This window comes from Danio aesculapii, chromosome 6, assembly GCF_903798145.1.
Source record: "Danio aesculapii chromosome 6, fDanAes4.1, whole genome shotgun sequence".
Classification (NCBI taxonomy): domain Eukaryota; kingdom Metazoa; phylum Chordata; class Actinopteri; order Cypriniformes; family Danionidae; genus Danio; species Danio aesculapii.
The window spans coordinates 53,245,904-53,262,056 of NC_079440.1; the positions used below are offsets into that span (position 1 = coordinate 53,245,904).

Sequence of the window (16,153 nt, forward strand, 5' to 3'; positions counted from 1 at the left end):
CTGAAGAATGTGAAACAGACAGGAATCTCTTCAGACTGAATAAGATGCCAGTCATGTTAACACCAACTTCCTAATCAAATACAAACTCCAAACCAAACAACAGGGCCAGTCTTTCATCTTCTGTGAGAAAAACCTCAACAACAAGACTAACAAACACAAGCATTTCACGCAACCACCTCTCTGTTATGAATGTGACAATGTGAAATTGGCACTCGGGTGACTTTGGTAAATTAAATATATTTGTTTGAAAACACTGACAGAGAGTATTTTTTTGAGATGCCACTCATGTTAACATTAACTTCCTAATCAAACACGAACTCCAAACCAAACAACTGGACCAGTCCTTCATCTTCTGTGAGAAAAACCTCAACACAAGGTCAATTAACACAACCATTTCGTGCAACCAGTTTCCAACTAGCTTTATCAAAAGGCATGACACAGCAGGCTTGAGTCATGACAGTTTTCTCATGTAAAGGTGTGTCGGCAGGTAACACCGGCAGGTAAATCTTTGAACACTCCTACGCACACTACTAATGGCGTGTCAAAACCTCTTCAGCATTTTGACTAGATCAATTCTCTAAGGCTACAAAAATATTTGCATGTGCACGCTGAGATGAAACTCGGAATCTGTTAATGAATTAATACTACAGCTCCGTTCCAAAACTGAAAGAGCTGACATGTCTATAGCAGCCCACACAAATACCTCCACTTTCACATGACGTCACTGTTGAGGACTTCCACACAAGATGAAAAAGGACTGACGTTAAATTCTATTGAGCAATTCCAGCTTTCCAGATGGGACATTTCCAGTAAAAACTTAAAACAGAAATTCTGTTTTAAACATCTGTCTATATTTCCCAAAACTCTTAACCATAGAGTTATGGAATCAGAAAAATATTTCGATTTTAAATGAGAAAAATAAACATGCCTTATGGATGTGACAAAAGAAGTTAACAATTTGCAGTATACAATACTTTGTAGAAATATAGTGAATTAAACTTCACAACCCAAAAGAAACATGCTAATCAAAAGGATAATAGGGCGTTCACACCAGACACGACTTGCTTGAATAAATCACGCTATTCATGCATAAATTGATGTGAACATTATGAGTTTATTTGCTTCATTCGCATGTCAAATTCATTTAATTCAAGCATCAAATTCTATTTAGATAGACACAGATTCACGTGATGGGTGGAGTATCTGTCTGCTCAGCATAGGTCTGCACGATTAATAGATTTTAAACTGAAATCATGATTTGAAAAAAATTTGATTATTACTTTGGCGAAGGAAGCAAGCGCGAGATATTAAAAGGATCCAACTAACGTTACTTAAAAACTCACAAGCCCCTATTTTACTCCTATGGAGAAGCTATAAACTGCATCTCTGCGTGTGTGCGTATACCTTTAACTTATTTGAGGAGTTAAGACAGGAATTTAGTCTTCAAGGAAAGGAATTTTATAAATTCCTGCAAATTCTACACTTCTTGGAGTTACAGTTAAAACAAGGTAATATAAAATTAGATTGAAACAGAAAAACACCTTGACGCTTAAAAAGCGATCTCTGAATTATATACATTGCCGTCTAATACTGCTCCTTCAATCTTTGATTCTTTAAGTGTAATCTGGGAAAAGGATTTGGGGTCTATTTTCAGTGATGAGGAGTGGCTATCTGCCTGCTCAAGTGTCTATCCCAAAAGTACTTCAATTTCGGTTCATGAACAAAATTATAAATGTATTCACAGGATTTATCTAAACTTAGTTTGCCACCATAGAATATTTCCCAATTGTTCCCAGCTATGTTTTTAATTTAAAGTAGACATTGGCACAGTGATGCATGGATTTTGGGACTGCGACAAAATCAAAACGTACTGGAAAGAGATTCACAAAATGATTCAAATTGGAAAGACTTTTGCTTTGTCCCCAAAGGTATACCCTCTAAATTGTACATCGGAACTGTGTCTTGATCATGACAAAGAATGTGTATTGAATTTTTGTATATACCAGGCCAAAAAAACGATATTATTTTTAAAGTCAACTGTTCAGATTCTACCACTGGAAAAATAAACCTATGATTTAAAGATCTGAGGTGTTCTGGCGCATTTGGTCCTACTTCTGGATTTTTCTTGAGGATACTCAGTGACTATGTCTTTCTAAATTTGTTGTTTGCTTTGAAGCATTTGTATGCATTTGGTGGAATGTCTAACAAAAACTGCTGTACTTGTTGTTACGAGATACCAGTACCACTGTTATTATGCTGAAAAATAAATAAATAAAAAATTAAAAAAACTTGTTTACAAAACGAAAGGGTTAAGCTCTTTTGGTAAAAACTTTACATTTGTATGGAACTGCCTTATTCTATTGCATTTATCCATGTACAATGTAGGAAAGAAACAATTTGACACAGCTCAGATATAGCATTGTTTTGCCATTGGCTGATTGAGCTGGCGACCAGCGCATTAGGAACAAGCATCAGGTTTCAGCAAACAAAACAGCTCACAAATTATTCACTATGGTTGACGGGTTTCTTTGTAGACTAATTTGAACAAGGACTGATGACAGAGTAAAACAGGAGCTTAGATAAATATAAAAGATGAAAAAAGAGACTGTAAAGTACAGCTCACAACAGTGTCCATGTTTGTTATTATGCTAATCTCAATCAGCGACACAAGATCAAGGTAAAATTCTTGGACTATCAGCAAGATAAACAGTGTCAGGGCTGAATTACAGAGGCGGTACAAAGAACGAGTAGCACAAGCAGAAAATCTTAATACCATAGAAACTAACAGGTCATCTTAACTAGGAGTGGAGCTTTGTAACCCAATCCGAGCCATTATGAGACAGTCATGCCTTCCTCCAATTGTCTGAGCAGAGAACAATACCACGATGACCTTCTTTTGGTTTGGTGTGAAACAGAATTGAACATTTGTTGTCTAGGGTGACAGGGATCACACCGCTCATTTCATGAGTTAGAACGTCCTGGCCTAAAGGTGAGACCTCACAATGTTCGAATAAATAAAATACTCAAGTCTCAAAGAGATAATACACGATAACAAAAGATAACGCACTAGGAAATAGAGCATTACAGGATAAACGGCATTCACAAACAGACCCCTACCTATCATTAGTCAGTCAATCACACAGTCCCACCCTAAAACTGACACCATCAACTTGTTAAGTTTGACGTCACGCGAAACGGCTTCTGGGTCCAATCGCTATATCAAAATGTATGGGGAGACACATCTCCCTATACACAAAACGACGTATTACTTTTGAAAATCATGGGATGGATGGATGGATGGATGGACGGACGGACGGACGGACATAGATATCCATGCCCAATATCAGATGGCCAAAAAGAGTTTATTTTATTTTATAAATTGTTAAAATATTGGTGTCTGTGATGCAGCAAGTTCAGAGATTGATGTGTACACCATGACTGTATATTAAATTAACTTTAATGTGTAACCGAACACTTATTACATTCGGTTAACTTTAACCGAATATTTTCTCAATTCAATAGAGTTTCCCATGTGGCCTTCCATCTAGGTTCTGACCTAGGCAGCCCTGCTTAGCTTCAGTGGGCGACCATGTAAGAGTTGCAGAGAGCTAACTGCCGACTGGTGGATGAGGAGATGGATGAGGAGATTCCCCCCAATGTGTAAAGCGCTATATAATTATTATTAAGATAAACACAAAACAAAACTTTCCACCTGGAGCTCCTTCATGGAACTCGACACTTGTAAACACTCGCTCCAACGGGTTCACGTGGCTCTCGGCCCCACCCACACTTGTCAGCGATACCAAGCTGACCAATCACAGAGCTTGCGCTACACATCACTGTGACGTGTAGTTACATTTTTTGAGAGGTGTACGTGAGCGTCAGCCACAGCGAGGGCAATGTGACCACGCGATGGCTGCGCCGGAGCATTTGCGTGCGCTTGACGCAGAAGTATAAATCAGCCTTTATCAAGCAGATTGGTTGAGCAACACTGATGTGTTAAGATGGCTGGAATGCTCCAACAATCACAAAAATGTTTTGCTAGCAGCACAGTGTTTTCACTTTTTGCGTGGGAGTCAACCTTCGGACAGCCGTCTCTGCACTTTAAACGAGGATAGGAAGAATTAAGCTTTGTAGCTCAAACAGTAGAGTATAGTACTAGCAATGGTCTTGGTTTCAATCCCCAATAGAGCTGATAAAAAATTAAAGACGTACTTTGAAAGCAATGCAAGTCACTTTGGATTAAAACGTCTGCCAAATGCTTAAATGTAAACTCTGCCAAGATTGGACACAAGTCATCAACAACTTCAAAAGCGTAGCCCTCAAAATGTGCACCAAACAGTTTAGCAATATACACTATCAAATTCCAGAGCATCTGTGTGGATTTATTGCTCAGTTTTATGCCCGTTACCAGGAGTACTATTATTTGGAAAGCTATAAAACACTGCCTTCTCACATTTGGTGTCATCTGACCCACATCTGCTTAACAAAGGAAAAGACATATGGACGAGACCTGAGGTGTTCAGAGTTAATGCTTCGTGTTTTTGATGAATAACCTTTGCTGTGAAGTACAACTTGCCTGCTTTCCTCATTATGAGTACCGGAGAGACAGTCTGTTTGTTGAGTGAGACAGGAGATAGAGAGAGAGAGAGAGAGAGAGAGAGAGAGAGACAAAGAAGGTAAAGATATCCTCTTACCTCGTGTTCCAGTTGCAATGTCAGCCACTTTCTGGAAAGCGTCCAGGAATGAGCTAGTGACGATGATTGTTGTCCTGCATGACAGAAAGAGAAAGAGATCATTTGTTTTGAAAAAAAAAACTACAAGCAAACTTGCTTTGACTGGATTCTCCATAACAGTCGGTATATCACACACCAAATATTTCCACTGACAGATTTTTGGAGTTTGCACCAGGTAGAGATGCAAGAGCCAACATTAACAGTTCAGCAAAAATATGAAGATGCTGATAACTAGAGGGAAACAATGCTACAAAACAGTCGCAATACATTTTCTGCACTAATTATGAGAGGGGAAAAAAAATCTACAGAAGGAATTTAGATAAATGTGGTAAAAGGTGAAATTAACAGAGCTGAAGGTGATACTGTAATACTGATTTGCTGACTGCATTATCAAATTCACTATTTGTGTAGTCTTTACTAGAAGTTTGAGACACAAATAATCAGTGGTAAGATCAACCAATAGCAATTTCAAAAATGGATAAACAATTGTACATTGCACTTAATAATATAAAAAAAATGACCTAAAAATAGTTTGTGCATTTATGCAGGGCTCGAAATTGCACCCGAAATTTTATCTACGTGACATCAAAATATATTTGGGAGCATTTGTGCAAGTGCATAAAATTGTTGCTGTGCAAACTGCAAAATGTTTACCGCATGCACAGATTTAGGAAACATTCACGCAGAATTCCTCTTTGCACCTGAAACACGAAGCGCAGCGCTCAGGAATAGCTTGAAACAGTTGTCATGTCAACTTGCTGCAGTAAACAAAGCCTGCAATGCTTGCCCTGCCTTCAACCTCTTCTGATTGGCCCACTGCTCTAGAACTGAATGGGAATGGAATGCCTATTGGTCAATATCAGCTGTCAATCACTCAGTCAACCCCTGCCTTCAGATGACAGGGAGCTACAACCGTGAAAATGTAGCTGAAGATGAGAAAATGAAAACAACACTGACAGATTTTGTTTTAGAAACCACTTAAAGTTACTTTAAAGTTAATTTTAATCCACCATTTACACTTTTTGAAGAGTGGATAAAAGACTTCCATTGAGTTAAAGGGATCAAGTGGGAGCATGCATTTTATTTTTGCTTATTAGGTTTTTTTAGTTTTTATTAGTTTTACATTTTTCAATAATTACCAAACAACACAACAATAATAAAAAAATACAAGAAATAAGCATGATAATACAAAGAAAATAATGGTTATAATAATTCAAATAAAGAAAAATTTGATAATAAAAAAATTAAAAGGAGAAAAAAAAATTAAGTTATTAAAAAAAACAATTTGGCCATTATAACGGTTTCAATAAAAATACAAAGAGACAGTCAATAGGGGTAGTGAGCATATTAAGCATTACACTGCTGCTCAGAATCCGCATTATATTGGTCCAGGTGATCAAGAAATGGTTGCCATATATCGTAAAACTTTTACACAATTATCAATAACTTCATAACAGACTCTTTCCATTTGCAATATTTGAGTAAGATAAAGTTAACCATGTCTTAAATAGAGCAACAGAATCTGATTTCCACAGCTTTAGAATGACACTCTTAGTAATAATCATTCCATAAATTTTGGTGCTTTGTATGGACACATTATGATCCACAGAACTACAGCACCCAAATATAGCAATATCTGGGTTGGGTGTAAAGGTAAAGCCATACATATCGAGAAAACATGTCACAGAAATCATAGTTTTGGGCACGTCCAAAAGAGGTGGGTCAGGGAGCCTTCAGCAGACTAACACCGGTCACATGTAGGGGATATGGTAAGAATAATTCTGTGTAATTTAGATTTTGAGTAGTTGCTTGTTAGTTTTGATTGGTGTTGATTTCAAATGCAATACATTTAAAGATGAGAAAATGAAAACAACGATTAGTGTTGATTTCAAATGCAATAAATCTGTTAATATAAAACTTGTTGTAATGGTGCTCATGACTGAAGGGTGTGACTAAATTTTGGCTGGTGCTCTTAAACTTTTTTTAAATTAGGAGCCCCAGCACTACCACGCAAAAAAATCATTTCAAACTATGTTATATTATTTTGTTTAAAACAAATCAAGATAATAAAGTGGCCATAATATCTTAAGATGTTTAAAGATACAGGTGTATCGAAAAGTAAAAAGGAAAGAAGCCTAGAGTTTTTAATGATTAGTAATAAATTTGTCATTTAAAAACTGATTCATGAACAAATGTATGCATGGCATATTAAACCACCATGAAAAATGTATACAGCCTTGATGCATGTCAAAAGATGGAAAGTTGCTTAATGGAAAGAGTTGAGCGTGTTCATCGGTTGGGACACGGGCTCATACTGAAAGGGTCAATAGTGCCATTGTAGGGATCCATTCATTCTGAAGAGAGATCTCAGCTTATCAGAGAGCTCTGTGGTATCAGGTGATACCAACTACAAAGTACAGCCTTTCAGCAATTTCCCCACCTCCCCACATCGGCCCCCCAAGTCCTGCAAAAGCTTTTGTGCCTGATAGGTAAACCTGCAACAGACATCTCTTTAAGAACTCCTCTGGCTCTATGAACAGAGGTTGGGTTAATGGTAGGGATATCTCCAAAAAAAAATAGGGTACGGGTTACCTTCCGCTTGAAGAGTATTATTGAAACCGATCTGAATCTAAATCCTGGTGGGATTAATCGTGTTCAAAGCTGTTTAAATAAGCATGTGTTTTGATAGTTGGCTACAGGATGATTAGTCAATTTGACGAATTCTGGCACATCTCAACTAACAACCAATTCAACCAATCAGAACCGCCACAAGTCACAATATGGTATTAAATGACAACTAAACATGCCAATGGTGTAAAAAAGGTGTGCATTTGTTAAATCCAATCACAAATGGAGAGCGGCATGGTGTGGCTCAGTGCTTAGCACTGCTGCCTCACAGCAAGAGGGTCGCTGGTTCGAGTCCTGGCTGGCTCAGTTAGCTTTTCTGTGTGGAGTTTGCATGTTTTCCCCATGTTGGTGTGGGTTTCCTCCAGGTGCTCCTGTTTCCCCTATAGTCCAAACACATGCGCTATAAGTAAATTGAATAAACTAAATTGGCCCTAGAGCATGTGTGTGAATGAATGTGTATGGATGTTTTCCAGTACTGGGTTGCAGCTGGAAAGGCATCCGCTGCGTAAAACATTTGCTGGATAAGTTGGCGGTTATTTTCGCTGTGGTGACCTAATAGAGACTAACCTGAAGGAAAATGAATGAATAACTCACACATGGACAAACACTGACAAAAACAAACACTTTTTGTCTGTGTAGGGTAAATATTCATGGTCAATGCATTTGAAAACCATAAAAGACCACCTACTTTCTGCTATACTGATGGTAAAAAGTGACTGTTATGGTAAGTGATGTGAGGTATTCATAATTCACTGTGTTTAGTTAAATCACACAGGTTATGATTCACATAATAGCTGCCATCCACATCAGCTTCATTCGCTTGCTTTCTCACATGCTTGCAAGCCATGCCACATGGGTTCATTGATTAAAGTACCAGTGTTGTGCACCTAGGGCTTTTGCGATTAATCGAATTGAAATCGTAAATGCGATTGATTGCACATCTTTAAGGAGGTATAGTGAGATTTGTAGTAAATCTCGTGTGAAGGTCAGAGGGCGCTCTCGAGGAAACCCACAATACTATCCAAATACAAACCCTGTGGGAAATTCAGATGCTGAATAAACTAAAGATTTAACTGCTTTCATTGATTCAGCATCTGTATTAAACACACAACTATAGAATATTCTCACAAAAGGTTTTATTTCAAACACTCGACTATAGTTATGAGGTAAAAAATGTTCTTCATATGTTGTAATTTCATGTGGAGCTTGTACTACAGTACAGTCGTAGTTCAGTAAGAAGCAATGCAAAAAGCTGTTATTATTGCTGAAAGATTAGCTCCATGTCATTATCAACCAATTAAAATGAATTTGAATCATTTACGTAGCTTATCAGTGTATTACGACTCTATGTAGTAAACTCTAGTCCATCTAAACGCATGTGCTGCAGGTTTACAAGACAAAATACACATAAAAATTGCCTTGATTAGATCACCCAGCTCATTTGCCCCCTCAAAATTGACATCGAGCAAAATAAGTGGAATATATATGTAACCCACCCCCATTAAAACAACTATGACTGAAACAACTTCTGGTTTGGGTTAGAATTTATTGTAGTCATCTCCAAACCAGATAGTCTAGTACCTATATTTGAATGTTGTGTGATGTTAACATACCACTGCAACAGGTAAACATTACCCAACACTCTGTTGATAAAAACACTAACAAAGCCCAAAGTCATGAAGAACTTTCAAAAACCAGTGCCTGATCGGCTCTTGGCAGTCCAGACGGAGGAGCTGGCAGCGGTAATGGTGTGTGTGAGTGGAGTGTGTTTGATGTTTATCTGCAGGAATGGAGTGGACCTTTGGGAGGGTCATTAGCCTGTTTACTCTCCAGGGGCAGAACAGAGAGGTCAGGCAGAGGGGACACACTGTAAAAATGGGATCCATGGCTAACATAAAAGATCTCTTCCTTCCCTTGATAAGCCTGTCTTTGTTATATTGATTTGGAGTACCAACTTAGTAGGCCTGCACGAGTAATTGTTTTTAAAACGAAATCGTGATTTGAAAAGCTGCCATTATTTTGATTATTAATATGGCAAAGGAGGCAAACGTGAGTAGCCTAATTAAAATACTTCCAACAACTTAAAAATCAGACAACTGTTGCAGAAAAACCCATTAGCCCCCATTTCACTGCCATGGAGAAAATGAAAGCTGTTATCTCTCTCTCTCTGTGTGTGTGTGCGTGTGTGTGTGTGTGTGTGTGTGTGTGTGTGTGTATGTGTGTGTGTGGTGTGGACCTTCGACCTGCTTGCGTGAGGTAACGTTTCCTCTCCTCTCTCAGCTGTTACAGCTATACTTCTGGATCCACACACACATACACACACTGTGTCTGCAGAGCAAGTTCTCTACTGCGTTATATCGATCGGCTTTCATAACCATACATTATTATGCCCATAGACTTTAATTGCGGTTTATCTGTATCCGTGTCACTCATCCGGGAAAGATCACCGTTATGCTATGTTCATACCAGAAACAGCACATGTGGATAAATCGTGCTATTCGCACGTAAATAGACGCGTGAACATTTTAAGTTTACTTGCTACATTCTTGTTTCAAATTCGCTTCATTCGCACGTCAAATTCACCTCACAACAGACGCGGATTCACGTCATGGCCAGGGCTTCTGTCTGCTCGGTGACTCTTGCTTCATTGCTAAATGGCTAACATGGATTTTATTGAGAGAACAGCTGTGTTTACGTGCTTTATGAAGGCTGAAAAACAGCATCGATTCATTTGGAGCCGTGCGTGAGTCCACTAGATCCTTTCAGAGGTGCACTCAGTTCTGTGAGTTCATAAACTCCTCCAACTTAACCTGGATGACGGAAGCTTCTGACTGTTGTCCGGTGTCAGCAGGAGGATTTCCCCTCCGGACACCAACAACAGGCGCTACGTCATAAGCACACCCATACAAGAAAAAAGCTCCGGATTGGATAACGCGGCACGAATGTCTGCTGAAGTTCAAATTTTCAAATTCAAGTGTTTCACGTGAAACACGCGTTAAGCACGTCAAGTGCGCAAAACGTTCAACTCATAAGGCATCATTTACGCCACCTCATTCAGCGTATCGCGGCGTAAGATATCTATTTGCGTCTTTGTATTGACTTAACACGTAAATCACTCGCGCTTGACGCTTCTTCCACATCTGGTGTGAATGCATACTTCTGCATGATTTTTGTGTTGCTCTGCAGTAACACTTCTGAAACACTAGCTGGCAGTAGATTTTTATATTCCTCTGTGTCGAGTTTCTTCGCTGGTGTTTTTTAATTTTTCTAAACACTACCTTAATGTACCAGTGGTTCAAGCTCATTTTAAAGCGGGAACAGGCAGAGGTGTAAGAACTCGCTCCAACCGGTTTGCACAGCTCTCGGTCCCACCCACACTCGTCAATGCTACCAAGCCAACCAATCACAGAACTTGCACTATGCGTTGTTGAATTTTTTGAGAGGGCGAGGGCTACGGGACCACGCAATGGCTGCGCCTGAGCATACGCGTGTGCTTGATGCAGAAGTATAAATCAGCCTTTAGAGCCAATCGCAGCCCTTTCTGTCGAGTTAAAACCACCACATCAAACCTGTAGCACTTTTATGAAATTATAGTAAATCACATTTTAAAAAGCTATTTTGAACAGATAAATCGCAATTAGATTTTTTCTCCAAATCATGCAGCGCTACAACTTGGTATGCATCTCTGTAACGCTAGACACCATATTTAATCTGACGCAAATGAACAGACTGTCCAATGAGTCATACTGTTGCATATCTTGGTGTTGTTTATCAAGTCAACAAAACATTGGAGAAAAACATGGATTGTGAAAATACGACATGACCTACGGCATACTTCAGAACTAAATCAACACTGATACGATTTGCTTCATTTTAATATGTAAAAATAGTGGCTTTTTAAATTAATTTTAATTGAATTACTTTATAGTATTTAACGACATTCTTTTCAACAGTCAGTAAGCCCTACCATTCTCCAAACATCTTTCTCAATTCTGGTGTGCAGCTTCCACAGTTTAAGATTCAACTACTGGATAAAATCAAGCCAGACCCTCTGAACAAACTATCCATCCTCATTTGAGTCAAACTAAATGTACCAGCTTTCCTAATTATCTCCAATTAAATCCCTCTACTTCTTAATGACCTCTTTAGTCCTTTAAATAAATTTAAGTCCCTTTCCTTCTTCATCGCTGCCTCATCATTGCCGTTTGCCTCCAATAAAAGACATTTTTTTCTCAAATGCTCCTTTATTAGCTTTCTTCTTACACTGGATGACAAATCCTTCCTGAATGATGCAATAATAGAGCACATTTCCTGCTTTCGAAACGAGATTATCATAATTACTCCCTATTCAAGGAAGTGTGCAATGCAGGAGGCCTGTTCTTACCTTAACTGAGATTGCAGCTTAGCCCCTTTGGTGACAAAGTCCTCCCAAGCAGGATAACTTGCCTATGGAACAAACAGCAACAGAGAAGAAGAGAGGAGTTAGTCTGAGCAAACCAGAGTAAATCATTACACATTAGCAACGGTTTATCTGGTGTCAGTCATCAAAGGTTTTGTTTTAAAGACTGGAATCTGTCATTGTTGACTAGATTGATAGAAAATCTAAATGAGATGTGAATATGGGCTGTTTATTATTTGGAGTTCTGGGTTTCCTTAAAATTGAAAACGAGTCAAAAAGAAAAAAATGCTAAGATCATGTGATAGGAAGTTGTTGTTGATGTACATAATGTTTACTCCAAAAACAGCCTAGGTAACGCAGGTCTTCAAAAGGTGACTGGTATACTTGAAAGGCAAAAATTACAACAGGTTATCACATTCAGTAAACAGTTTAATTACTAGACTAACAGAATAACGGCAAACTAAAAGAGACAGAACATTCAACTCAAATGTGTGGTTTTAAATTCACAAACATTGAAATTATTTCAGAGCATCACAGACTATACAAAGATGAATGCTTTTTGGCTTTGTCTTGTTTTCTCAGCAATCTCATTCTCATTATTAGTCACAGTCTGACCTAAGGTTGTTTCTTTGCTCCAACTCAAATTAAAAAACCTTCTCCAAATTAAGCTAATTCATTTAGCAATAACGGGTATCAGTAACAGCTGATCCTACTTACTCAAAATGTAACAAAATGCTGACTGGTCTATTTCCCACAAACTAGTAAATAAAGTTCAGATATTTCTGAATAATTTGCTGATAAATTGAATTGATGAAATATTATCTGCCACAAAATGTTTCAGTTTACTTTAAATAACTCCAATATTCCAAGTGACAAATATGGGTTTTCAATTTTCATTCATTAATTTTTCCTTTGGCATAGTCCCTTTATTTATCAGGGGCCGCCACCACCAACTTATCCAGCATATGTTTTATGCAGCGGATGCCCTTCCAGCTGCAACCCAGCACTAGGAAATACCCATACACCCTCACATTCACACACATACACGACCAATTTAGTTTATTCAATTCACCTATACTGCATGTCTTTGGACTGTGGGGGAAACCCACGCAAACAGGGGGAGAACATGCAAACTCCACACAGAAACGCCAACTGACCTTCTTGCTGTGAGGCAACAGTGCTAATCACCTAGACACCGCGCCGCCCTGTTTTACATTTTTTTAATTCAAATTCTCACTTATATTTTAGCCCAAAATGTTTTTGAGGCCAAGATATACTTGAGTAATTCCAGCGTTTTGGATGTGACATTTGCAATAAAAACTCCAAACAAAAATTGACATATAAAGTGTGTTAACATTATATTGGAAAATATTGGAATATTTTACAAAACAACTAACCACAGAGTTAAGGGATCAAAAAAATGATCAATCTGTAAACATGTTTTGTACTTTAAATTAGGAAAATAAACATGCGTTATAAATGTGACCAAAAAAGTATGCAAGTTTGCGTTGTACAACATACTTTGTAGAAATTCTGTGAATTAAACTGCACAACCCAAAAGAAATAATGCTAATCAAAAGGATAAGACTTGGCTCACTATAGAACAAAAATGATTGATTTTATTTTTTTTAATACTTATGCATTTATGAGGGAAAAGCTTTGTGATGGATGTGACACATCTGCGTTATTGATGTGACAGATGTGAAATTGACATTCGTGTAACTTTGGTCAAATCAAATAAAATTGTTTAAAAACACTGAAAGTAGGCTTGGGCGGTCTCCAAATTTTTATACCATCAAACCTCTTCCCTTTTTTTACCTCCAGTATTACCATGCATGATTAAAAAAATTATGCTTTAAGGCTCAGACAGCGTCACCAAACTGTTGGCTTGTGCCTAAACCATTCAGAAACTGAATACCGTATATGCGACCTTAGGTTCGCGGTTTGTCTAGTTTATGGTTTGTCTAGCAGTGCTGTCTATGTGTGTGTGTGTGTGTGTGTGTGAGTGAATGAGAGAGCGTGATGCTGTGTCGCTTGTTTGGTGCTGTCACAGCACCAAACAAGCGACACACAGCATCACGCTCTCTCTCATTCACACACATACACATACATAAACAGCACTCGGGACGATATTGTTAGACCGCCCGCTCCCGTTCAAATTACACCAGAGTTACCGACCGCTCCCGCGCTTTATTCAGAAATGTATTCCCGCACTGCAAGAAATCTGGTCGGGGTCCCGTGGCTCCCGCGGTACAGCAGCGGGAATGCAGATCTCTAGTTTGTATTTACCAGGTCTCCCTTCTCGTTCGGTCGAAACCCGAAATACTGCCAAACTGCAGAGGTTGTGTTCTTTTTCGAGACCAGGTCACTTGGTGAGCGACTCGCCATCTTACCTCACCTCTCTCTCTCTCCTCCACACTGTCCTGTGATAACAAATCACACATACGCATTTTTAGGCATTAAATAAATAATATTTAATACTTGTCTCCAATAGAAGTGCATTGTTTTCTATGACTGTTTAACGGTATTGAAACTGACACCGTTGCTATTTTTAGATCCTGCGGTATACCATATTACCGTATTACCGCCCAAGCCTAATTGACAGAGACATTTTCGAGTATTTCTAGAGTACTGTAAAATACTTGCTTACACAAAAAAAACGTAAAAATGGTTTCAGTAATTTGGTGAAAACTACATTTTTTTTTCAACTAAACTAAATTTTATGGCAAGGTTGACATTTGAATGGAATTGCGCACATTGTCCACAAGATGCATATACAGTATAGATTGTTATGCATCATGAGTAGTCCCACGCGGAATCTGTGTCCGCAAAAATCCGCAGATTTTTAGCCCATTGTTGAGTCTATCTATTTACTTGTGTAAATGTGTGTACATTTATATTTATTAAATTTTTTCATTCATTTCAGTAATATTAAAATGTTCAAATGCATCATTTACAATACAGTTTCTAAAAGTAATGTTCTGTCTTTTTGTAGATATATTACATGAGAGACTTGCTTTGTTTACCAAATAAGTGGATCTAACTGAATTTGCATTAAAAACATTATATACAAGTTAAAAGAGTATTATTTTTTATTTCGTATTTAAGTTCTTGGTAATAATAGTCCAAAATCATTCAGCATAAATCCACAGATTTTTTACAAAATTCTCCGCATAAACAGCAAAAGATGTCCACAGCTTCTGTACTTTAGCTTCTTTCTAGCTGTGATTCTGAAAAAAAAAAAAACACTAACAAGTATTTTAATGCAGCAAGATCATTTTTTTATTCTATAAATAAAAACCATGTTTCCATCTAATCACTAATAATACACATACCTGAAAACGCTTTACAAGGAGGCCATAAAATGTAATCACCCAGACTTGGTTTACAGACTAGTGTCTAGTGTGAGTCAACCAGATCATTCAGCAATTAAAGCACATGATAAGTTTAAAGGCTCCTCCAGAATTAACCTTAAATGAAAGGTCACGGTTCAAAACAAAAACAGTACTAATTAAACAGCAGCATTTAAACCAACATTTTGGTGTAATCTAAAAAAAGTACTAATAATTTTGGCAAGAAAAGCATAAGCGACTTCTTTCAAGACATTTTCATAGGACTTAAACTTATGAATGGTAAAGTATATTTATAGAAATAAGCACATCCATTCAATTTAGCTAGCTCTTAAATTTAGAGTTTTTATTTTAGTACAGAAGACAGAATCAATCTTGCATCAAGCCATTTATTTATTTACCATGGTGAACTGTATATTGCCCATTATAAACAGCTTCAGTGCATCAAATATGATTTTTTTCACTATAGCCTGTGCTAAAATAACAGTACCTAAATGAGTTTTAGGTAATTGCTAACGAATGCTGCACAATACTGAAAAAATCTGTGATATGCAATGTTAATGTTGAGTATTGCGATACCGATATTTCGTACGATATAACATTTCCTTAGAAAATACTATTTTTATTAGCTATGTTATTAAATCATTTATTTATTTAATGATATTGATAATTGATATTTATCAATAATGATATTGATATTTACAGATCTAATTAATTCTAATTCAGACCAAAAAAAGTCAATGTGCAAAGATTTTCATCTTTAAAACAACATGAAATGAGCGAAAACCTCAGCAGATATTCTGACTCTGACTGGCTGTTGTCATTTTTCTCTTTTGTCTTGATTCGGGCTATTAGCGTTTAGTTTCAGCTCTGGATTCACCTTTGAGTAGCTCCAGCCAATAGCAGAACAGCAACTACTAGGTAGACGGTGATAAAGATAAGACCCCATCCGATTAGTTACATTTAGATAAACATTCAATGTATAAAATAAATGTAATTTATCACACACACCTGCTGTATAATGAATATACTATTATCAA

General features: G+C 37.5%; 1 protein-coding gene across 3 annotated transcripts in view; it reads right to left on the reverse strand.

Annotated features, from left to right (window-relative positions):
- The window catches only part of mtss1 (MTSS I-BAR domain containing 1), a 115,774-nt gene that overhangs the window by 83,064 nt on the left and 16,557 nt on the right, over positions 1-16,153 (reverse strand). For all 3 annotated transcript variants that reach the window (XM_056460525.1, XM_056460524.1, XM_056460522.1), the window contains exons 2-3: positions 11,749-11,810; positions 4,698-4,771 (exon numbers count right to left, since the gene is read on the reverse strand). In XM_056460525.1, the coding sequence (XP_056316500.1) occupies positions 4,698-4,771; positions 11,749-11,810 (136 nt within the window). The remainder of the gene's footprint in view (positions 1-4,697; positions 4,772-11,748; positions 11,811-16,153) is intronic.